The sequence below is a fragment of the Cnephaeus nilssonii genome, assembly GCF_951640355.1.
Source record: "Cnephaeus nilssonii genome assembly, chromosome: 10".
NCBI classification, from domain to species: Eukaryota; Metazoa; Chordata; class Mammalia; order Chiroptera; family Vespertilionidae; genus Cnephaeus; species Cnephaeus nilssonii.
In genome coordinates this window covers 40480715-40506950 of record NC_137081.1, presented here as the reverse complement: position 1 = coordinate 40506950, position 26236 = coordinate 40480715, and the positions used below count along the sequence as shown (strand labels likewise).

The 26236-nt window shown below is 39.1% G+C and overlaps 1 protein-coding gene across 8 annotated transcripts in view; it reads left to right on the top strand.

Moving 5' to 3' along the window:
- Positions 1–26236, top strand: part of OSBPL6 (oxysterol binding protein like 6) — a 183772-nt gene that overhangs the window by 142795 nt on the left and 14741 nt on the right. For 6 of the 8 annotated variants that reach the window (XM_079782836.1, XM_079782830.1, XM_079782834.1 and 3 more), the window contains 7 exons: positions 1776–1850; positions 6985–7150; positions 10954–11087; positions 20249–20356; positions 22002–22139; positions 24975–25062; positions 25556–25809. In XM_079782836.1, coding sequence (XP_079638962.1) covers positions 1776–1850; positions 6985–7150; positions 10954–11087; positions 20249–20356; positions 22002–22139; positions 24975–25062; positions 25556–25809 — 963 coding nt within the window. The remainder of the gene's footprint in view (positions 1–1775; positions 1851–6984; positions 7151–10953; positions 11088–20248; positions 20357–22001; positions 22140–24974; positions 25063–25555; positions 25810–26236) is intronic. The other 2 variants (XM_079782837.1, XM_079782835.1) reach the window with 1 other exon arrangement.

Genomic DNA, 26236 nt, shown 5'->3' with positions numbered 1-26236 from the left:
TTGATGGTAGCGGTTATTGTTATTGCTGTTGTTGTTATTGTGCTTTCACTGAATTTGCGTTCAGCATTCTGTAGCAGTTTTCATTTTGAAATAATTATAAAACAGATCATTTGAAAAATGGACCCCAGGAGAGTAAAAATGAACATGTTATACTGGGTGTTTAATTGCTTATTCTTACATAGGTTGTTAGATTGTGCTATTGATTTGAATGTGAAGGTTACGACCATATTTTCATGAGAAGCCATTGGGATGCTAGCCTCAGAATCCATTGTGTAACTCATTGAAGGCAACATTTGTCCTAGAAGACTCTGTGGAGATTACCTTTTAGAAAAAGGACTTCCTGTCTCCCAAACTTCAAATTTTCTGGTTCTAATAAAAATTCCAATATCATCCTTGTACAGTAATAGTTGGGCTATGTTTAAACTGCAAGAACAGAATGATTTTGAAAGGGTTGCTGTAAAAGAGAGAGCTGCTAGTTTCCTGTGTTGCTAATAGCATGAATTACATACTAGATCCCTAGTTGTTGGAGAGGAGGAATAATAAGACGTGTGAGTAGGAGATAAATGACTGGATGTTGTTCATGTGTAGCCATCTTAGATCTTACAGATGCTCAGATTACACTGTAGGCTGTAAATAAAGTTCTTTTTTACTACATTAAACATACAGGGATTTCTGTACAGAAAAAATTTTGGTGGAAAACAAATGACATATGTACCTATATACATACGCAGAAGATTTAAGAACTTGGAAGAGAAATATGATTGTAATTTGGCAACTATAAAGAGAATTGGCGATATAGAGATTTAAAATATTTTTCTATTGTTAACGACTAAAGCAATCTTGCTGTTTTTCTCTATCTGGGCTGTTTGGTGACTCTTAAGTGCATTTCAGTTAACTGGCATCAACAATATTGCTCACAGCCCAAGGGCCAGGATCTGTCCAAGGGAGGCAGAGTTGAGTGGTTAGAAGGAAATGTCACTATTCCTTAATCCCGTCCAAGAAGAGAAAAAAAGGAAAGAAAGCTCAGGATTCTTCCACCAGTTTATGCCCAGGTGCACATCAGTGAATGAAACCTATGCTTTCAGGTTTTCATGGCTGATATTTGTAGGCATTGTCCCCACACACTGAGAAAATTGAGATTTTTTTTTCTTATGCTATGAGGATCCGCTTAGAAAATTCTTCAACCTGAAAATCCCAACGCCATCCCTAACATGGAATTTCAGAGAGCTTCATAGGAAGGGAATGAATGGGGAGTTGAAGATTTCTGCTATCCCACCCCTTACTTTTTCCTCCCACCAGGAAACAAAAACATTCTGCCTGGCCGACAGAAGCTCCCATGAGAACCTGTTCATTTTAATTTTTGCACATTATTTTTTTAATTACTTCTTCCTGAACTTTTTTTTTTGCTTCCATTTAGTGAATGCCTTTTGACTTCATATAACATGACATTGCATGAATAAAACAGTGTGCAGATGTATTTTTACCTTGAAAGCACAAGCCATTTGTCAGTTCATACCTTTCCATCTCTTTTTGGGGTGGGGGCTATATTAGCTAATAGACTCACGTGTTTGGTTATTCTGTGATGAGAAGGATGAACTTTTCTCACAGCCTGAATGCCCCTTAGAGCTTTTTAATGCTCAGATTTAGGAAAAGTCGATTTCAGTTAAAAACTCCCCTTCGCCCGTGTCTGATTATCTTCCGTCCTCCCATACCCTGCCCTCTCTCTGCCTCATCCCGTGTTTTTTCCTCCCTCCTCTTCTCTCATTCACTGTCAGGAAGGGCCATCTGTGAAGAGCCAGTTCGGCTCAACCCGGCGCCGGCAGAGGCTAGCAGCAGCAGTGGCTACAACAGTGAGTGGATTTCAATCTCAAGTGGACATTTAATAACATTGAGAAACTGTGTGCGTGTGCCACCTCCCCTGTTCTGATGTTGCCACTTGTGTGTGACAGCTCATTCCTGTGTTGGTTTAGCTTTCGCATGCTCTCTGGGTACCTCTGCATGGCAGGAGTGGACACGGACATTGGTGTGTGAGTTGGTAAACTATTCCACAACCCAGTTCTCTATTTCTGCTGTCCATGTAAGAAAAAATTTCAGTTCAAGGTTGCAAAACCTGTGGAGTGGGGTTTCCTTAAACAATATTATTTGTTTGTTTGTTTGCCATACTGACATTGGAACCTTTGCTGAGTTCTGTTTTTCTCAGAAAAGTCATGTTACTACAGACATAAATTGTGCTTTTTTGGTAGCAATGTGGCTATTTGAACAGGATGTGAGAATAAAGAAATGAGAGGGTAAGAAAAGGTGAATTTTGATGTCATCTCCAAATGGCTACACGAGTTACACTTAGTAAGGAAAATTGTTTGTAAGCTGAAAATCAGAAAATATAATAAAAGCAGAACAACCACAAAGTTAGATGATGTTTAATCCATATGTAGAGGTTGGTTTGGCTTTTCTTTTTTAAATGGAAAGGATATTAGAAGGACAGAGGAAGTATTGAGGCAGATAAGACAAATAACAAATTTAAAATGAAAATGTGTGCAGAATAGTGAACTGTCCATATGGAGCATAAAGCAGAACATGCAACTACAAGAACCCTTTGCTGGAAAAAAGTAAGTCATAATATTTGTTTAATTATGACATCCTATCCACTTTTTAAATAGAGTACAAGTTCATAACAATTATGTATGTTAGTCTTTTGGCTATTAGATAGTATGTCTTGACTCTTGCTAGTGGTATATTTTAAGATTAGAATTGCTGAAAAATATGGAAAGGTTTTTATTGTATTATAGGAGAATGGGTACTGGTGCAAAGATTGGTTTTCTACTTTATGATTGGCAACTGACTCTTGCATTTTATCGAGGTACTTAGCTGGATTGTTCGAGAAACAGAATTGCTTTTGCTTATGAAATGAACGAGTGACTGACTCTTAAACTCATATTTTTTTAATATTAGAACAAATTATTGAAATAAATTTCATGTTAATGTATATCTTATGCATATACTCAAATGCAGATGGATAAAATACATGCCACCTACATGGTAAAGAGATGTATAATCAGTTAAATAATTCTTAAATGTAATCTTTCATTTATAAATAAAGAAATCAGGTGATTATTAGGGAACAGTATCTCAGCATAGAGAGGAAAATACTAATGTTTCCTTGAATAATGAACTTCTAAGATGGCATGCAGGGAAGTGAATGTTTCCACTGTGTTCGTTTTTTAATGGCAGATATATATAGTGAATATAATAAAACTTGGAATAGAACCTATTTGAATAGAATGGGTTTATAGTTTTTAAAAGTTGAGAAGAGAAGAGAAAAGGCTTTTAAAAGATGAAAGTATTCATGCATACCTCCCAGGGTAGTCATGACCATAGAAGTTAAGAATAACCTAGATGCATCTAATGAGAAAAGTTACTGGCAACATTTAGCAATGAATTCAGGAATAGTTTTTTGTTGTTGTTGTGTGTTTTTTTTTTGGGGGGGGGGGTTGTTATTCTAAACCCTCTGAAATTTATAACTTCATGCAAACCAGAGCATAGCAACATCTAGCAGGACCCTCAGCGGGCCCCCTTGGCCCCTCACCCATAACTCAGTGACCTGACACTGGTGACTCACCCCTATTTCTTTTATTACAGTGGCTCTCCTTCCTCTTCCCCACACTAAAGTTACCCCACACATTTTGAGCCCATCCTAACCTGCCAGTACCTTTTACTTGTACTTCTTCCAAATGACTACTGCTCACTCGTTTTTCTTGCCCACTTGGGTGTCTGGGGCAGCTGAGATTGGCTGCCAATGAAAAGTGCACCCAACGAGATGTTTCAGAGATTTATTCTTGTTCCCTAGCACTAACACCCAAATGGTCCACTTTCAACATCAGCCAGACCCAAAAGAATAGGGGTTGGAAAAGGAGAAGTACTGGCCCCTCCGCATGGATGGACTCTGAGAGTCCCAGGCAGTCAGCACTCCCCATGGGGTCCCTGCACACACAATGCAGAATAACAGCAGCAGACCTTTCCGCTGGCTCTGTGAGTCATCTGCACTTAGACCTGCTGTTATGTGTTCTCTTATTCCTACTTGTTTACCATTGCTAAATTTCAGTGCCTGTAGCTCCTGTCAATCCATTTGTCTTTTAATTTTTTCATGGACACATGTTAAAAGCATCTCCTAACATCTCCATTCCAAACTGTGGTCATTGGTACCAGAACATCCCAGGATCAGGCTTCCTCCCTGTCGCAGGATTTCAAAGAAAGCCCTATATTTCTTTCCTGAGCAGGCTGTAAAGGCCACATCCAGTGCTGAGGGTCCTGGGTACAAACACTGAGAGCTGTAGACAGCTCCCATTCCAGCATTCACTGACGGAGAACCTAGTTACCACTTGAATTTTGTAATCCCATAATACCTAGATTGATGAGTAAAATGCTAAGTCCCCAGACTGAAGAGATACTCAATTAGAGTTAGATTAATACATTCCACTTTGTATTCTCAACTTCGTTTCATGAATTCTTCTATCAGATGGCTCATTCCATATACTCCTTTTAACAACAACAAAGAAGATATAAATATAAACATTTTCAGTAGGAAACATATAAAAATTAGTTTTAAATTTCTCAGGGGCCTGAATGCAGTTTGAATGCAGCATTCCAGGTGTCTTTCCCTGGGAGTTATATACAAACCCACGTTGACTGATTTAATTGCCCATTTAAACTTCCACTATGTTCAAAATATAAATCTGTAGTTTATGTTTTTCTTCTGAGAATCTGATTCCAAATTTTCGTAGAGGCTGTGATCTCAGGGACAAGTCTGGGTCCTAATTGTGCTCCCTGGGCCTCCACTATACCATGTCTCCCATCAAAGCCTCTCACCAGCTCGCACAGCCACCTCCCTGCTCACCTCCCTGCAATGCCAGGGAAGACACCCCTCTTCAATGCCAGGCCAGTCCTTGGAGTGTTGAAGGCACCGAGTGTAGATAAAACCCCTTTCCTTGATCATCAACACATTACATTCCCCATCACCAAACACCCACATTCCTGTTTCTCAATGCTCTTCTAGTTCTTTGTATTGGGAAACCATATCCTTAAATCTGAAACTTTCTGACTTACCCATTTCCTCAAGGTACAGCCTCTCCCCGGGACCTCCTGATCTCCACCGCCCTTCCCAGGGGTTTTCTTTGTCCTTCCTAGAGGGCTATGGACTGACTGCTCTTTCTAGAGTTAGTGTCATTCCAGTGAAGGTCAGAAATTTCCTTTATCTACCTTTAAATACTCGCCCATATAAACCCCATTCCTTTATAAGCATCCCCAAAGAACTTCAGTTATTGTTCTCACAAGTGACCTGGACAAGATTCCAGCAAAGTATTAAGCCTAAGGACTCCATTTTCTCAAATAGCTTCTCTGCCATTGTGTGTATGCCCGTGCGTGCATCTCTTCTGTGGCCAGTCAGAACTGAGCTTGATGAGATGAAGGAGCTGTGCACATCTCCCAGCCCAGTGCAGCCAAGGTCCCCATGGAGGATGAGATAGTTACTGTGATAAATCCAGATACCAAATGATTCAGATAACATACATGGTTAGTGTAGCAGAATTTAGGGGGGAAAGCTTCATGCTCACTTCCTTCCCCAGGAAGCCTTGGTATCTTTTGAGATATATAACTTCCTACCAAGGCAAAGTTACATCCAGAGGACCCTCTGTCCAGTCTCAACTGCCCTTACCCAGATCCACAAACTATGGCTTGGTCAGATTTTTTGGTTCTCTCCAACTCCTCTGTCTGGCCTCCGTATCCGCCATGCACATGCACTAGTTTGTGTTCATTCTCTTTTTTTTTCTGTCTGGAAGTTTAAAGCAAATATTAAAAAATGGAGGGAAAGGACCAGGTTCTGAGATACATAAACACCAGACAAGATATTGGTTTCTTCCTCCCACAGCATATTTTCCGTTAGATAGAGGATATGAGTAATGCTATCATTTATATAAAATTCAGCTTGCAAAGGAGTCTAAGAGTCTGGTTCTTGAAGATAATTGAATGAACATCTGTGCAGTAAGAGCTAGGGGAGGTTACTAGTTTTATTTACAAAAGGAATTGGTATTCTCGTTTTCCAAGAATGTTTGGCTGACAGCATTTGTAATGGTCAGGTAGAATGTTCTAGAAGGAGAGGGCAATGTGCTTTGCCTTCACCCGTCACAAATCCAGTCCAGATCCAGCCTGGACAGGGAAGTATCTCTAGCCATTTGGAAAAATCTATAGTAATATGACTTTTTTTACTTAATGCTTTTCTATATTGGCCAGGTAATAAGCCATGCTCCTACATGTAACAGCATTGTGTTAACATATAAAGGTAAACTACAGTAAATTATGCAATATATATGTCATTTAGAAACATTTTGATAAATCAATTTGAAACTTAATTGTGAGTCTCTCTAAGCCATTATATTTACTACTAAACTTATTTACCGTATTTTCCGGCGAATAAGACGACTTTTTAACCCAGGAAAATCTTCTATACGCCCAGTCGTCTTACACGCCGGAAAATACGGTATGTTTTATCTAATGGCTATGGAACAAGTGAATTTTCCTGTATTTTTACCTGTTGGGTGAGCTCAGAAAGCAGTGAGCATGAAAAGTCCTCTGCCACGAGTACCCAGACTTTGTAAGACAAGGACGGCCACGTCACAGTTTAGTGTTTTCTGCCATTGATTTATTAGATACAGCTGTGGGTTCAGAGCTGAAACTTATCTGCAACTGTGCCTCTTCTTGCTGTCATTCTGGAGTCACCTCACCCTGTACCACTGAAAAGCCCGTGAGTCAGTAGCAGTCCTAAATCCACTATGGGAAATGAGACTTCCTCCCACCCCCACCACCTGCAGAGTAAATGCGTGGCTCCGTGTGTGTCACCAGAGCGGACTGTTATTTGGAAGATGGGAAGAGATCTTTTCTGTGTGTGAGAATGCACAGTGCTCTGTTGCTCACTAATGATTCTTCCCCTTTCAGGTTCCTTTCAGTGCCACCATGTCACCGGTTCGCTTGCACTCCTCCAACCCCAACCTTTGTGCAGACATTGAATTTCAGACTCCCCCTAGCCACCTCACTGACCCTCTGGAAAGTTCAACAGATTATACAAAACTTCAAGAAGAATTCTGTCTAATTGCACAGAAAGGTAACACCAACTCTGACGTGCCCTTTCAGGAAGTACTCTTCTTCGACGAGAGGTTGCCATTTTCTCCTTTCTCCTTGTCTAGGTGGTCGTGGGGAAAGATGAAATGGTTTATATACTGGTTGGAGTTCTATATACAGAATGTAGTAGGATACAATGCCTACTTCTTGGGACAACACAAATCATAGGTTTACTGTTTTGAACGAGTAAAGAAAGTGTCATTGGTGGTGGGGCAGTGAGGAAGGAAGAAAGACAAAGAGTTATCCTGGACAGGCCAGCAGCCACCACTACTCAACATTTTTCACTGTCGTTTAGTTATAATTTAATACATAATTTTGGGTTATTTTTAGTGAGGAAAAAATAGAAATAGATTCTGTTTGAATCTTTCTCCTTTTTTATTAAACCACTCATTGATTTCACTTCACAGTTTGTGGGTCAGGAATTGGCAGAGCTCAGCTAAGCACTTCTGTGTCACATGGCTTTGACTGTGCTCACTCAGTGCTATTCCTTGGCCTGAAATATCCAAGGTGGCTTCACCCACGTGCTTGGCAAGTTGGTTGGACAGCCGGAAAGCTGCACACAACTATGTCCCACTCCCTCTTCATGGCAACTCAGGGCTCCAAAAGAATGGAGCGGGCTGGAGTGGAAGCTGCAGGTCCTGTTCAACGCCAGCTGCTCTACTGGTCGGAGCTTCACAAACCAGTACAGACTCGAGAGGAGGGGAAATAGACCCCACCTTGGAGTCTCCTTTTCAACGTTAAAATGTAACAAGTCACGTTGCATAAGTTCAATTGTTATCACCCACAGGGAGTAGGATGTGATAAATAAAAAGCCGGATAGTGGAGTGTAGGTGGACTGAGCAGTCCAGTATGTATTTACGGAGAAGAGCCTCAGTTCCCAAAATAACCCTGTCCCTTACTGCTGTGGTATGTACATTTCAGCCATGGGCATGCACTTTTGATTTAAGTTAGTACCTTCTAATACATTGTTTTTTAAAGCATAATCTCTTAGAGAAAGCATACCTTGTGTTGTTTTCAGTCACTAACACCTTACTGTAAGTTAATCACGTTTATTTCCCCTGGGGCTGCTGGTAATAGGTTATAAATTATTCTTGAAAATGTGTGTTAAATGGAACATCTCAGCCAATACTCAAGAGCCGGGTGGCACCGGAAACCAAAGGGAGCACGTGGAGGGCACCTCTGGGAATGCTTTTGTTTTAATATATTTTTATTGAGTTCAGAGAGGAAGGGAGAGGGAGAGAGGAGAGATAGAAACATTGATGAAAGAGAGACATGGATCAGCTGCTTCCTGCTTACCCCATGATGGGGATGGAGCCCGCAGCCCAGGCATGTGCCCTGACCGGGAATTGCCCTGGTTCATAGGTTGGTGCTCAACCACTGAGCCAGGCCAGCCAGGCTGGGAATGTTGAAGTCAACAAAAATTTGTATTCTCAAACCATCAGCACAGATATACCATTAGATATTTATTTAATTCTATAATCCTAAAACAACTAAGCTAAATCATCTTCCCCCCTTTTTTTCTTTTTTAAAATTTTATTGATTTTTTACAGAGAGGAAGAGAGAGGGATAGAGAGCTAGAAACATCGATGAGAGAGAAACATCGATCAGCTGCCTCCTGCACACCCCCCACTGGGGATGTGCCCACAACCAAGGTATGTGCCCTTGACCGGAATCGAACCTGGGACCCTTGAGTCCGCAGGCCGACGCTCCATCCACTGAGCCAAACCGGTTTTGGCCCCCCTTTTTTTCTATAGGTTTCCCAGTTGAGTCTCTGGAGTGCCAACCCTCTTTCACCTGCTCTTTTACTCCTAGTACACCTTTATTACATTTCTTAACTGGATGCTAATTATGTCACCAGACTAGAGTAATATTATTTTGCTTATAAAATAGCACTGATTTACAGTCAGTAACTTTTACTCATATTGGGAGAGGGCGTGTAGGAGCAGGTAGAATGAGACAAGTGTAAGTTAAGTACAGCACAGTGGCTAAAGGGAGATGAGTACATTTGAAGGTAGTCCCAAGAAAGCTTTGTGAATTTAGTTGCAATCCTGAGGCTTTCAGGAAATCCAAGTTTCAATAGAATTTTAAAGCCTTTTGAAACAACATATTTTCTTTTCAACTGTGCTAGGGAAAAAAATGGGCTTTTCTATGACTGTTGAGTCAACCCTTTAGAAAGAATTATGAATTTTGAAATGACTGAGAGTCTGCTTTTACAGCTGCCAGTGGGATTGATGTATTCCAGCTATCAAGTTATTACCTTTAAATTGATGATGGAGAGAATGCAGCAATAAATCAATAGGTTGTGAGTCCCTTGTTATCCCACCATTTTTCCTCTTTTAATATGGGCCAGTCTTTATGCTAAAATTTTCCACTTCTAAAAAAATAACCTTTCTCAAATAAGGAAATTCCTCTTTTAGTAGATTTGTATATTATCGAAATTCTGTTATTGTAACGATGAGAGTTGTAAATTCAACCTTTTATAATTTAAAATTAAAGACTGCCTCAGATTATACCAGTGTATGTTGTTAGGTATGCAGGAGTTGGGAAGGGAACTAGAGTTTTTATTGTTACTTTTAAATCAAAATACTTCTAACATCAAGATATTCCAGGCTAAGAAAGGATTGCAGGTACTGTTCTTAAGACCACATCAGTTCCTAACTCAAAGAAAACTAGTAAGCACTTTCTAGATCAGCTGCCTGCTTTTTGTTGGCAGTGATAAGGTGTGGCTGGTGAAGCGGGCTGTGAAAGAACTCACAATGAAAAGAAGAAATGTAGAGAGGAAGTTTATTTTACTTTCCCTGAAGGGAAAGGACCAAGTATTGCTAATCAATACTGGGCAAGAAGTAAATGGCAGCCTGCTCTTCTAAGCAGAGGCTGTTGCTAAGCAACAAGGAAAGGAGGGGAATTTGGGGCTGAAGTTGAGTAGACATCAGAAGTTGTCTTGAAAAAATTATAGTTGGTTTGTTTTTCAGGAGACAGTCCAGGCAGGTGTCCTAGGGAGGTGTCTTATCAGTATTTTTCCTAAGCCTGTAAAACATGCTTAGAGTAAACGTTATTAAAAGTTCAAAAGAGGCGTGTTTGAAGGGGATGGGGAAGGGAACTTTTTACTAACTAGAGACCCCTTGGTGCAAATTATCCCTGAGTTGTAAAAACAGCAGGGAGGAGGGGTATGCAAGAATGTAGCCTTAAGAGTAGCTTATCTTGTTTCCCAGTTTGAGCAGAGTGTCTGTTTGAATCATAGGAGCTAACAATCTTGGGGTTTAATTGCCAGGTGCTTCTCATAAATTGTAGAAGGCTACAGCAAAGAAAAAAACAAACATTTTTTTTACTCTCTCTACAGGCAGGACTTATAAAATGCTCTCTTTGGGGTGCACACTTTTGGGGAATAATTTTTGGATAGTTTTAAATAATGTGTGTGTGTCTTCATGGTACACAGAACTGCTCAGATGCTCTCATCAATTATGGCACAGTAAAACTTGTTCCCTTTTCCTTTTAGGAATTGTGAATTAATGTATAAATATTGATATTAGAATTGGTATGCTGCTCCCAAGTCTTTGTTGGCTTATCTGGTATGAAATGCTATTCACCCTGAATAATTACCATTACCATATTTGTTTTTTATATAAGTATTATGATAGATTCAATTTTAAAACTGACTTTTAATTAGGCTGTAATGTAACCTTTCCAGAAAACATCTATGCATGAGTTAAAATGCGAAAAAGTTTATAATTTTGGACATTCTTTCTGGCCATTTGATCTTTGTTTTTCACTTTTCTCCCCACCCAGTTCATTCCCTTTTGAAGTCTGCATTTAATAGCATAGCTATAGAGAAGGAGAAGCTTAAGCAGATGGTTTCTGAGCAGGATCACAATAAAGGCCACAGCACACAGATGGCACGCCTCCGACAGTCACTGTCTCAGGTAAACAAGAATGTGTGTTTCAAGCTCATAACATTCCCATCCCTGTATGGCACAAATGGGCGTGGAGGCAGTCGGTCATGGGACTGTGAGTCTCCTAAGACATTGAGTGCCAGTATTAAATGTTATTACTTTTCTTCCATAAAATGTCAAGGTAAGAATGAAATCAACCAGACTTACTTGCAAATATATAATGATTTTGGCTGATTAAATACTTTTAATGCCTCTTCATGGTCAAGTATAAGGCAGTCTCTGGTTTAAAGAAAAAAAATCCTGCATTTATAAATGGTTTACACATCTAAAATATGGTCAAGAATATATTCAATCCAATGTTAGAACAAAATCTACTAGGGCCCTAGCCGGTTTGGCTCAGTACATAGAGCGTTGGCCTGGGAACTGAACGGTCCTGGGTTCAATTCACATGCCTGGGTTTCAGACTTGATCCCCAGTAGGGGGCATACAGGAGGCAGCTGATCAATGATTCTCTCATCATTGATGTTTCTGTCTTTCTCTCCCTTCCCCTTTCTGAAATCAATAAAAATATGTATTTTTTAAAAATCTACTAGGTATTCCATACTTAATATTTTTTCTACTTAAAATACATTTCAATCTGTTGAAAATTACTAATTACTGTTATCTCTCTTTTTTCCTGATTTGTACTCCTAGGGTTTTCTTCCTATTTAAGTTATGTTCCCTAAAGTTATACTTTCATGTTTCAATATATATTATTTAGTGGATATTACTCAGTACATATTCATTATGTAGTATTCAATGTATATTAAATTTATCTTATGAATATTAATTAAATCCCATGTATTTTGAAGTTGAAATTTCTGATTAAAATCCTTTATAGCTATACTTATGCTTTTTTTACACTGAGTACTTGCTCTGAAGTAAATATTTTCTTCAGTTTATAAATGCACTTTTAAAAATTTCTTCGAGAATTCAATGCTGTTATGTGATTTTGCATGAGAACTCAGTGTTTATATAAAATATTGTTCACTTCCTGGTGCCTTGGATCAGAGTGAAGGAGCAAGCAAATCCTGGGTAAGTGGTTTTCCATGTGGGTCAGCTCCTGCTTGAACACTTTCCCTCAGTCCCTAGGAATCAGACTGAAACCATCTTGCCATGTTTTATGTACCTGAACTGTCAGTTTATTTTCAATGTGAAGTTTCATGTTATTGAGTGCTGTTATCTGGACCATGCTTTCTGTGTTCAGTTAAGGTGAAACACTGCCAGTTAAGGTGCATATCCTGCTTCCAGAGCAAAACTAGGGACTTGGGAGCATGAGCATTAAAAGCAGCAACTGTGTGCCGGTCTGCAGAGGGTTTTACTCATAAGCATATTAATGGTTTTCCCTGGACAACTCTCATTTCATGTATTTGTTACAAATACATGCCATGAGTCCATGTTAATTGACCTTCTAAATAATTATTCTGAAAGTATCATGAACCAGAAGATCAAAATAATGGTGAAGTAAACATGTAAATATCGTCTTATAAATGTAAAATGCACTCTTGCCCCTACATGCTGCAATGTTTCCTTAAGATGTATCTATTTGTGGAGGCTTAGTAATATAAGATAAGCTTGTAATAAGAAAAACAAGAAAATGTGTTTGTTTTTTGCTTGCTTGCTTGCTTTTATTTATTTGTTGGTAAGACAGAGAATGGCAAACAGAAGTCTGGGTTGGGGCATCCAGTGAGATTAGAAATGATGAGAAAGAGAAATTTTAAAAGTTACTCATTTGTTTATTCTTTTATTTATTTCATTCAACTGACCATATATGAAATATGATGCAAGGTGTAGAATAGCAACATAGGAGTAGCCCTGGCCATGTTCCCAGAAAGCTCATGATCTGACTCATGAGATGAGCAGTGTTTATCAGGAAGCAGTTAAACGGACCATGCTGTAGTCCATTCACATTGGCACGTGGATGGTGCAGATTCCCAGGGCTCTGGTCATTCAGAGGAACAGAAGAGCTCTGAGCTGTGAGCAGACCCACAGCTCAGGAGGAATTGAGCCTGGAATTAGGCCTGAGTATACAGCAGAAGCTCACAGGGAAGGACCTGATGTTAACATGTCAAAAGTAAAATACAGCAAAATTATATCAACTTTGCATCCTTTGGGTTAAATATTTCCTTCTCTCCTCAAAACATATTTACTTACATCTAGACCTAGAGCCTCAATAGATTTTTGTTGTTCTTACATTTTTTAACCAAAATGCTCAATTTTATCCTCAAAAGATGTAAAAAATAATTTAGTACTATAAAGATGGTCAGTTATACCCTATTCACAACAATTCAGTTCTTCTAATTGCGTATTATCAGAGCATTTTGGCTATGTTCACCCTCTAGTGTCAATCTGTACCTTCCCATTGAGCCAGTCTTACTCCCATCACCTCCGAGGCTGGTCTTTCTTTTGCAACTCACTATAGCCTTGGCTTAGACATTTAAGTTTACTGTCAGTTCACTCTTTAGAGAATCACTCTCCATGGTTAGACCACTGGAGAGCTATCTGGAGAATGGCAAAAACATGGAGTGAACAGGAAGCATTAGTCTAGGAGGAGGAGTTAAGCAGGTAGGGATCAGTTCATTAAGGACCATACAAAGGAGTTGAGATTTATCTTGTCAATGTTAGGGAGGCCTTAATTTTAACTAATGAGTGAGACTGGAATTTCAGAAATTGGAAATATTGCTACATGTTTTTGTACATTAGAAAGATTACTGGTACAGTATGGAAGATAGATAGAATTAAAGCAAAGTTAGTTGGGCAGACTCTAAGATATTTGAGATAGTGCAGGCCTGAACTAGGGAGGTGGCAGGGTTTGTAGAAGGAAGGGATTAGTTTCAAAAACACTGAGAGGGAAGCATGGATCAGAGGTCAACTGAATATTAGAAAGGGACAAGGAGACAGAGTCAAAACTAATTTTTAGGTTGTTTACTTGCATAGATGGTAGTTCTTTCCCCAAGAGAGGGACTACAAGAGGAACTGATTTGGCAAGGGTAAATAATGAGTGGTTTTTGTGGAGATCAATGTGTCTGTGGGAAATCTAACAGGTAATTAGGTATGTAGATCTGGAGCTCAGGGGAGAGGTCTGGGATGGAGAGAAAGATGTAGATACTCCAGTATGTTGCTGAAGTTATAAATGTTGATAAATTGTGTTTTCAGTCAGAATAAAAGAGGTTCAATTATGCTGCTGCAGAGAACATAAATAGAGAACAGGCTAGAAAAAAAAAAAGAAAAAATAAAGAGGAGCCTTTGATGGAAACCCAGGGAGGCAGCTGAAGAATCTAGATAGCGATGACCATTGAGATCAAGGTTAAAGAGTTTTGATAAAGTCAATAAGGAAATGGTTAGCAGAATCTGATTTAGCAGCAAATAATATACAGACTGAAAGCAAATAAGGAGACATTGAAGGTGGGAAACAATTAACTGATAGAGACATCAATGGGTTGGCCAACTCTAATTTTATTGTCCCTCTTTTAATATAGCACTTAGAATTGGAGCAGATGTTAAATAACTTTAGAACATTGAGACAGTTGTTCTGAATGTTTTTATGTTAATATAACTTCACATTGCAGTGTGATTTTAGATAGCCTAAAGACATCTTTGATCCATATTCAAATGTCGTCAGTTAAATCCCCAGATATTTATTTTATGACCCATTAGCAAGTCAGATCTCCCCACAGAGAAGGAAGTAGATAGACTGTGTTTAAATAACTTCTTAAACTAGTCTAACATTTTTAAAACATATTTTTTATTTGACATGAGTCCTATTTGATATATGTCTTATGATTAAAACTAGACGCCCAATGCACGAAGATTCGTGCAGAATGGGCCTTCCTTACCCTGGCTGCCGGCACAGCTTTTGCTCCGGCCCTGAGCTGCCTTTCTGCCTTTGCTCCGCCCCGAACCGCCTTTCCGTCTTCCCACGCTGCCCACTGCCCAGAGGCCCGGAGCGGCTGGGGCCGTGCAAAACGCCTGCATTGTCGCCATGGTGATGATGCAAGCGTCCCACCTCCAGCCACTGGGTGCCTGTGTATGCAAATTAACCCGCCATCTTTGTTGGGTTAATTTGCATACTCCTGATTGGCTGGTGGGCATCACATAGGTATGGTCAATTTGCATATTTCTCTTTTATTAGTGTAGATGCTGTTTTTCAATAAAGCTTTTAAATATACCAACTTGGCAAATTCCATCCTTTTAGAAGACACAAAGTATATAATATACATGAAATTAGCATTCCTCACTACACACTCAGCCTAAATTGTTACCTGCCTCAATAGTATAGTGAATCTCTCTTTTAAAGTATTATTTCTCCCCTGATCTGTGTGTACACAAAGACATACATAATTCTGTTGTTTTACCTCCATGAAACTTTAAAAGTAACTTTCACCCTTGAGAGGCAGTACAGATGCTGGATTCAAGCCTGTAGGACAGACCATTGTATGTGACATCTATCCCTTTATAAATGACTTTATTTCACAAAAGCTATAGTTTCGTGTTTCAATGAATATAAAACCCTGGACACCAAACTCAAGTCGTATCAATAAGACTAAGGTAACCTCAGCACTCCAGATTACTATAATAATAAAAGATTCAACTTAACTGGAGTCTTGTCTTCAATACATTATACTTTATTACTTTTATTAATGTGATTTTTGGCCCCAGAATTTGTGCACAGCTTGTGCTAAATGCAGTGGGTGTTGTGTCCATACAAATGTGAGCATCAGGCCCTAACCAGTTTGGCTCAGTGGATAGAGCATCGGCCTGCAGACTGAAAGGTCCCAGGTTCGATTCCGGTCAAGGTCATGTACCTTGGTTGTGGGCACATCCCCAGTTGGAGGTGTGCAAGAGGCAGCTGATCAATGTTTCTCTCTCATCAATGTTTCTAACACTCTTTCCCTCTCCCTTCCTCTCTGTAAAAAATCAATAAAAAATATTAAAAAAAAACAAATGTGAGCATCAGAATATGATCCTTATATTCCACCTAGAATTACTGTACTTCATTAAACCAGAATGCCACCAATTGTTAGATGGACCATCATTTTGTGCATTACTAAGGAAAAAAACTGCCGTTAATTAAAGTGACTCGGTGTTAAATGTGCATCTTAGAATTAATGAACTGTGGTGTGTATGGAAATGTAAGCAAAAATGTGGCTTAAGGCACCGAGTAGCATAATTAAAATCCCAATCATAGAATTTACCATCCTTCCTATCTATAGCTTTCACATACCCCAAATAAATATTCAATGTTGAGATAAAAGTTCCATATATATTTGTTTGTTTCTGAATTCAAGAGTTTCCTGAATCTTAGTCAAATTTGTCCTGTTCAATGATATTCTTCATGGAATCTTTTAAATCTTTTTGTTTAGCTATACAGTAGATTCAAATTAATATAATTTTCAACTTGAGTTGGCAGTATTTATTTAGGCCTTAAAAAGATTTTGTCCTTTGACCCTTTGGTCCATGACTGATATCTGTAGTCTAAGGAGGTAAAACTGAATGCAGAAAATCATTATGCACTTAACCAATTATGGCAGCTTTATTTATTCTAGTAAAATTCAGTAACAGCCTAAGTGCTAATAATAGGAAATAATTGCTTATTATGCAACTATTAAAATCATGTTTTGAAGATTTTGCAACATAAAATAAATGTTTATATGCAAAGAATAAGTGCCATGCATAGCATGTGAAGTATGCACCATTACATAAGGTGAAAAATACATAGTAAAAAATATACCAAACTATCAATGGTTGGTTGATTGAGTAGTAAGGTATGAGTTTTTAAAAATATATTGCTACTTTGCATTTTCAAAATATAGTATAGTATAAACTATACTATAGATATACTATATTTTCCAAGTATATATATTTTTTTCATTGAAAAAACAAGGTTATTTTAAAGAGATATCCTGGATTTGATTCTTGGTAGCTCTAACTGGAACAGTTTCCATACTCATTTTCTCATTCCTTTTGAACCAGTTTTGCTTTGACCCAAAGGGTTTATGTCTCTGATTATTCCATCTTGCCCTCTGTTTTATATCCTTCTCCAGCCATCAGGCCTTCCCAGAACCCACAGTTCCACTCAGTAAAGAATATGTATGGCAAAGTCTCACCCAGTCTATGGCAAATTCTCACCCATTACCTGGTTGGGTGGATGAATGGTAGTTCATAGCCAGAGAGATGGAGATTGGGGCAGTTGACTCTGGCTCACATCTTCAAGATGATAACTTCTTTTATAGCTTGGGAAGGAATTGTGTATTTCTTGGATATACTAGACGAGTGTGTATGAGGGACATGGGATGTTGGGAAATGCACATTCCATGTGGAGAGTTTTAGTGCAGTCCAAGTTCATTAACAAACGCAAGTAGTGAGAATAAGTACAGAACCTGCCTGGTGAAGAGTCTAGGCAGAGTTTCTGAGCCTCCCTGTTAGGCCTCTGATCCTACATGCCACTGGTAGACCAATGTTATTACTGACTAGTCCCCATAGCTTTTCTTGCTCGTTGGCTGATGAGAGTGGCTGGGGATCTGCCTCCTTTTTCCTTGCTTCGTCCAGGCTCCTTGGGTGCATTCCATACATTGTTTCTGCCATAACCTGGCATCTTCCATCACTAACAGCATCATTTCACTGAAAATACCTATATTCCTCAACGTTCCCAAGTCCTTTGTGATATAACTACAGAGAAAATAGTTGAGTTTTAGGGAAGGAAATAATAAATGTGGTCCTGAGCACTGCCTGATGGCTCTACACCACAAAGCTCATTAGTTGTAGCAAACATCAGAAACAGTCCGCACGATCAAGGCAAAAGGAGGAGCTTCCGGGGAAGATGCACAGAAGTGGGCTGTTGCATGCTCAGTTGTATGCTCACACTTTCTGCCATTGGGGTTGTCAGAGTTGGAACAGTATATTTATTTCCATGCATTTTTGTGTTGTGTAAAACTTTTTTCTACCACTGCATATATATTATTAATAAAATATTCCTTTAAAAATTTTAGCTCATTCCTTGTGGATATTAATGGCTAGAGGTTATATTGTGTGCCTTCATGCATGTCTGTAGGCAGAATCACATTCAATGAATATTGGACAAGATGAGAGCTTAAATGAGAATTTCACTTTTTTAAATATCCAGAGCAAACAGTTCTACAAAATGTTCCTTATAAATGGCAGACCTGTGTTTAAAACTCCCACCCTAAGAAAAATCATTACTTAACCTTGCCCTTGAGTTTTTGTGGGGTTGTTTCATGAACTCTGTTCCAGTGGTAACAGAGAGTACAGTCACTTTGGAGGAACTATTAGTTGAGGTTTGTATGAAACCCTGAAATCAAGACTGTGATTCTGCAAATAAAACCATCAAACAACCTACCCCAAGGCCTTCAATGTCCAAAACAGCAAAATACATCTGGTTCCAATTATTTCAGTAATTAAGACAACTTTCAATATATACTTGGAACAGAGTAATAATGAAAGAAAAATAAGCATGTGTGTAGCCGTGGCAATGGATAGGAATAATGCAGTATTTTTTCTTTAAATGCTAAGTGTTTGAGATTTTGTTCCAAGAAAAATGATCCTGCCCTAGCTGGTTTGGCTCAGTGGATAGAAAGTGGGCCTGCGGACTGAAAGGTCCCAGGTTCGATTCCAGTCAAGAGCACATGCCTGGGTTGCGGGCTCAATCCCCAGTTGAGGGCATGCAGGAGACAGCCAATCAATTATTCTCTCTCATCATTGATATTTCTATCTCTCCTCCCTTCCTCTCTGAAATTAATAAAAATATTTTAAAAAGAAAAATGATCCTGAGCACTTTTTCAGAATGTAAAGACATTAGAATTTTTCCCTTGAAGCATGTGGTTTATTTACTAAAACTGGACACATATTTCCTCGTACCTGCAAATGTAATGACTATATCCATCTTTAATCCATCAATATTTGACTGTCCACCAGACCAAATGTGTTATATTTTACTGACCAGTTCTAAAGACTTTATACAAAAGCCAAAAGCTGTGAGTGAACAATTTTCTTCTCAATAAACAGAAGCTGGGTTGAAGGGAGAGAACTGTGCTCCATGCTCAAGGACTATGCACTGCACCATGCAGATGTGACATTAGCCACTGGATTTATCCTGGGTGTTTTAATAGGCACCTATTTATAATTATCATATGACATTTGTATATATATTGGTTTATTGTGTTCGTTGGCTCCATATGGAGAAAAGCAAAATGCCCTTCCCTGGGGCAGATTAAGTCCTGACATTCCTCTTCCACTCTCTACATTTACTTTTGTCTTCTCGTTGCTGATTTTAATGAGAAGGAAAGGAGCTGTCCAGCTTTTCACTGGGCCTTGTCCTGGAAACTCGATGTGACTCTGGTTAGCTACATCTCTCATGTATATGGAGGATGCTCCTCTACATCCACCTGATGCATGCACCTTTGTCCACGGGCTCCTGTGGGGAGCCGTGCAGTGTAGAGCTGCTCTCCAGGCGGTGTTTTACTGGTGCTGAAAGTAATGTGATGCGGATAACGTGCAGTTAGTTTCCTTTCTGTGTTCTGTTCTTCATTACGCTTGTCCATGTCTCTGCTGTTCAGTGAAGGCACCTTTTGGTTGCACTTGAGTTAGTTCTGCTGCATTGTCATATGTACTAATTATGTGCTCCTAGAAAATGAAAATACAACGATTTTCTTTCACCAAACTGAAAAATAATTCTCTAAAATATAAAGCCAATTCATTGCTCATTTCACTTCCAAATAATTTTTAAGGTAACAATCTGGCTTTCAAACTTTAGAGACTAGAACAAAAAAAATTTGAAAGAATTAATAGTTTTTATCCCAAGGTCTAAAATGTAATATATATGTGGTGGTAGATGGGCTTGGGTGTAATGGGCCTGACCTAAGGGAGAGAAAATTCCATGAATCATTTTTATGAAATCCATGAACTCTTTCAACCCTCTAACCTACTGAGTAGTAGTCTTATATTACACAACAATGAATCTCTTAATTCTGAGCCATTTGTTTCCCTTTTACCAGTAGGATCAGGCTTATGATGACTCCAAAAGTTACAGCTAAGAACATCATAGTCTTTGTTGTCTAAAATGTACCTGTGTGCTTGTTCTGTATTATGCTTGCTTATTAACTTGAAATTACATGTGCGGTTTTTATTATTTTAAGGCACTCAACCAGAATGCTGAACTAAGGAGTCGGTTGAGCAGAATACACTCAGAATCTATTATTTGTGATCAGGTTGTCAGTGTAAATATTATTCCTAGCCCTGATGAGGTAAGGCTCAATTTTAATAGATGTGGAGTACTTATTTTTATAGCATCTAAATCTACTGCATATTTTGTTTATTTTTATACAGTTCTTGCACTATTAATATCATTCCCTGCATAAATATTTGTGTTGCTAACAGTTCAGTATTCTTTGGAGGGAAGGATGTACATGAGCTTGACATTCTTGGTGATCAGGGTCTATTTTTATCTATTCCTACATTCACCGGATGCCACTGAATATTTAGTTTATGTCTACTCCCGCTGGTGAATTTTCTGTGTCTGTCTCAGTCTTCATTTGAAATGTTCATATGATGAAATGGCTCATGAAATTTTTTTTTTACGTTTAGCTGAGAAAGTGCTAAATGAACATGTTCTTAAGGTTTATTTTTAAAGTCCTATCTAAGTAGTCATCTGACCTTTCTAAGATAATACGAATGGTGCTGCTATTGCTGCAGCTTATGATAATTAATAGCTAATGTGTGTCAAGTGAATGCTTATTATGTGCTGGGCATTGTGCTAACCCCTTTACATGTGTTATCTCATTTGACACTCCCAATAACCCTCTGAGGTAGGTTCTATTATTCCATTTTTTCAGAAGAATTTTTGAAGAAATGGTAAGAAGATAGGAGAACATTCAGTATTTGGGCTAAACTTAAGTGTGTAGTTATTTTTTAACATTTTATGAAATTATTGTTTTATCACCATGAGAATTAACACTTTTCGACAGTGATATTAGACCTTTAGATATAGTCCTACATACAACAAGGTGAGAGTTTTATCTAATATGAAGGTCATATTTGTGCCAAAAACATGTTTTATTAGAAATCTACAAGTGCAACAGTTCTTCCATCTAACTCCTTGAAAAATATCATCTCAAGGGAGCTTCTCTTAAGTTGCCCACCTGCCTGGGACCCATGATCTCTGATGACACTAATGCTTGCTCAGCTGCCCAGGATCTAGAAGTATTTCTAAAACCCTATCATTTAAATATTAGTTAACAGTCTCATTTTGAATCTTTTTTAAACCTGAAATGTTTACTAGAATGTAATATGTAGAATATATATATTATAGTTTCTTACACATATTTTAATGGAAACTTAAATATCTTCCTTGAGAATTATATTTATCACTTACTGAATGAAAAATATAGTTTGAAATAAGTTTTAATACTCTAGTCATGTTTCCTTGCAAAATGACTTTTATATATTCTGTTTTAAAAATTAGTCTTGTAGATTGTTTTCTTAGAATATTTATAGTGGTTTCTTCAAATACTTTTTGAGGTTTAATATACTAGTTGGAATATAGCTAGTAATGACAGATGTAAGTATATGATAATGAACTCATTACTATAGTCAGTTTGGGGTATCGATAGGGACCCAATTTGTTAAATTCCACTTAATATCAATTAAGCATAAATTCAAAATCAAGTCATAGCACCTTTCAACTATGCCTTTCACATTCTTTAGACATATTGGAAGGCCATTTATGCAGTCATTTCTGAGTTGCAAGTGAAAATTACTTGTGGTCACCATTCTTTTAACATATGGTGTGAAATTCTCTAGAAATCTGGGTAGCACATCATGGTCTAATTTGAACAAATAGCTATTCTTTGTACCAATAATGACTGCACCATATGCTTCTCTCTTCTGTAGGCTGGTGAGCAAATCCATGTCAGTCTCCCTCTGTCACAGCAAGTAGCAAATGAGAGCCGCCTCTCCATGTCAGAATCTGTCTCTGAGTTCTTTGATGCCCAAGAGGTGCTCCTCTCTGCAAGCTCGTCAGAGAATGAGGTAAGGTTCCTTGGTGTGTCAGCCCCATCTGAGTGTTTGTGTTAAAGCAAGTGAGACTCTAGGACTTTTTTAAACATCATTGTAAGATATCCAAGTTGTAACAAAGGCAAAAGCATGAAAACTGTTAGTTCCCATTTACTGAACACTTAGTGCTTCTGAGCATCAACTTATGATTCTTAAATTTGATACATAAAAGGAAAGAATTAAGCACTTACTCTAATTTTCTTGTATGATTCATATTTTAGGATAACCAAATAGTTGGTTATATAGAGTATTATGTAGAAGGAGACTAGCTAATCAATGTAGAAAGAATGAAAGAATTTGAGTCATCATTCATGCTTGCACATATATTATATAATACTAGAGGCCCAGTGCACGGATTTGTGCACCGGTGGGGTCCCTCAGCTTGGCCTGCAGGATTGGGCCGAAACCAGCTCTCCAACATCCCCCTAGGGGTCCCGGATTGCAAGAGGGTGCAGGCCAGGCTGAGGGATCCCACCACTGCATAATCGAGGCTGGGGAGGGACCGCGGGAGGGCTCTAGGGTGTGTCCAGCCTATCTCGCCCAGTCCCAATCGGCTGGACCCCTGCAGCAAGCTAACCTACCGGTTGGCACATCTGCCCTGCCCCCTGGTGGTCAGTGCGCATCATAGCGACTGGTCAAACAGTCGAATGAACGGTCAGATACTTAGCATATTAGGCTTTTATTATATAGAATATTATGTATAAAGATATCTTTGCCAGAGACATGAATGTGAACTTAGAAGGATGAACATAGAAGGATAATGTCTAGCATATTTAGTTGGGTAATTATGGTGTGAGGAGGTTACCACTGACTATCATAAAAGCTTTATTGGATTGTTTTCATGCCCATGAGTCTTGGCAAGGTTGTGGCAACAAGGAATCTCTTATTTGGTCAGGTTGCAGAAATGTATTCTTTTACTGAAATTTAGTCAAGTAGGCTTTTTTTTTTCTTTTTGGCATGGGAGAAGCAGCCAAAAGTTTTACCACACAGTTGATTAGCAATATTATCATTTGAGATTGAAAATCTGTACTGCATTTTGACAAAAAAAGAAACAAAATAGTTGCTAAATGATCTACACTAATAAAAGAGTAAGATGCAAATTTACTGTACCTTCGCTACGCCCACCAGCCAATCAGGAGTGAGTATGCAAATTAACACAACAAAGATGGCAGGTTAATTTGCATATGCAGGCCCTGAGCAGCCGGGGGCAAGGTGGGATGCTGCGTCGTCACTGTGGCGATGACGCTGGCATTCTGCACCGCCCCAGCCACTCCGGGCCTCTGGGCAGTGTGGGAAGGTGGGTGGGAAGGCGGAAAGGCGGTTCCAGCCCAAGCGAAGGCGGTGCCAGCAGCCAGGGTAAGGAAGGCCCATTCTTGCACAAATCTTCGTGCATCAGGCCTCTAGTGTTTTTATATGCATAGAAAATAGATTGGAAAAAAACATTCTGACAGTAGTAGTTGTTTCTGGATGTTTATAATTACCAGTGATTTTAGAAACATAAATAAGTGGTAAAGAGAAAGAAATAATGAGCACATATATCACTTTTATAATGAAGGAAAGGTAAAATAGAAATCTTTTATCAGGCACTAAATTTGATAGCACACGAAGCCATGCACCTGCCTCCCAAGTCCCTACTCATGCATTACCAGACTCACAGACTCCCGTTCGCAACGGAGTACTTGTTTAATTATTCAAAGTGATAATTGATGCTATCAGATAGACAAAATAATCAGGCTTGCTGATTAGTGTCTCTTTCCCTGTAGGCAAATCTGCATGGGAAGCCTAATTGTAGTCAGGAGGTTGTTTGGTGAGCAAGGAAAGACTGGAAGCAGGAGAAGTGGATTGAGTGAACTTGAGGCCAGGAGGGCCAGGATATAATAGCTTCAACCTTCCATCTCCTTAATAAGGAGGGATACGCTGCCACATGGATGGGTTATTTGTGTCTATGATCCAGTCTCTATGCCCCAGGGACCACCATTCTGGAGACATTTTCTTTTCTGACTCTTCCTTTTCTGAGCTCCCATTGCTTACCAGTCCTTAATCCTTTTCAATCATATTACAGTCAAACTGGATACTACGTTATCTGGGCTCTGACCTATCATCTGATGATTACAGCTTATCTCTTAAAAAGAGACCTTATTTCCATTTCAAAGTTCTGGGCATACTCAACTGGGAGGCCAATTGCCCCTTGCATAGACACTGGCAATGCAGAAATGAAGAGGAAATGAAGCAGGTTATTGCACATGAAGTACAGTCAAGGTGGTGGTGTTGCCTTGGCCCGGTTACTCAGTGGGTTGGAGCATTGTCCCATACACCAAAAGGTTGGGGTTCGATTCCCAGTCAGGGCACAAGCCTAAGTTGTGGGTTCGATTCCCTGGTCAAGGCATGTACGGGAGACAACCAATTGATGTTTCTCACATCAGTGTTTCTCTCTCTCTCTCTCTCTCTCTCTCTCTCTCTCTCTCTCTCTCTCTCTCTCTTCCTCTTCCTTTCTCTCTAAAATTCAGTGGCTCATAGAGTCGAGGGGGAGTCATAGGGCCTCCTTTTTTGTATATTCTTGTTGCATTGTACTGAAATATTTTTGGCTATGTACTAGCCTCCCACCCCTGCTAAGACAGGGAGCTACTTATTTTGAGCCATTCTATATTCATGGAAGACCCTCAAGTGTTCACTGCACATATGTCTAATGCATTTCCCACTATGACCTTTGCTTTTCATTTGAGCAACATCTTGTGTTTAATTGTTTGATTTTTCTGAACTTTCAATACTAAACAAGAATCCTGATCCTTTCTATATTTATTCCTTCCCTAGGCTTCAGATGATGAGTCTTACATCAGTGATGTGAGTGATAATATATCGGAAGACAACACCAGTGTTGCGGACAACATTTCTCGGCAAAGTATGCATCCTTTGAGCTTGCAGATTCTTCTCTCTTCATGCCAAATTACAAGGCTGGTGTTTCAGTGAACAATCACTCTCTCCCAAATTAATTGTTCTTTTTGTAGTTTATAGTTTGATAGATTTTGTATTTGTATAATCTGTTGAGGTAAATGGTTCTAAAATCTGTTAGGTAAATGATTGTGAAGAGGTTTTATTTTTTTGCTTAAACCAAACATTGGAGTCCTTCTTATTAAATATATTTAACTTTTAAAAATTTGGCTTTTTTTCTTGAATATTTTATATAGTTAACACCCTGTTTGAAAAACTGTACACTAATATTTTGTGCATTTATTAGCAACCTTGTATTGAAATAATTCCATTCATTCTTGAGGGAGTATAATAAAGGCTTAAGAAATATATCCCAATCAGAATTATTTGAAAGCATTATTTCCCTCCCGGGTTTTATGAAAAGCAAAGTATCTTTCATCATGATTCTCGTCTCCCGATTTCAGTCTTGAATGGGGAGCTTACAGGAGGAGCCTTCCGGAACGGACGCCGCACATGCCTGCCAGCTCCCTGTCCTGACACCAGTAACATTAACCTGTGGAATATCTTGAGGAACAACATTGGTAAAGACCTATCTAAAGTGTCTATGCCTGTGGAGCTAAACGAGCCGCTCAACACACTGCAGCACCTCTGCGAGGAAATGGAGTACAGTGAGCTTCTGGACAAGGCTTCGGAAACCGACGACCCCTATGAACGCATGGTAACAAATAACAGAGCAGTGCTCTGTGGGCATTTGTCAACCCCGGGCCTGGGCTAAGGCAGAGTTCATTGTGATGGCACAGTTGGTTTCTGCATAACATTCTCACTGCATAGGTAAGAGAGGAATTGGCCCATTTGCACAAATCCACTAGAAGATACACACTTTGTGACTTACGCTTGGTTCAGAGTGTTTCTAAAGTTAGGATGTAAAAATCACTCTTCTTACGGGGTGAAGGCATGCCTAGCCTTGCTTTGTTAACTTTTCCTGAATGCCAAGAGAGCCCATTGGTTCGGTAACTGAGGTCTGAGAAGGGAACCTCCTGTTAGTGCTTTGCCCTGGCCTCTGTTCCGCATGACTGTCGAACACTTGACCTGCCCTCTGAAAAGCACCGCTTGACTTGCCCTCAGAAAAGCACCAACAGCCACAA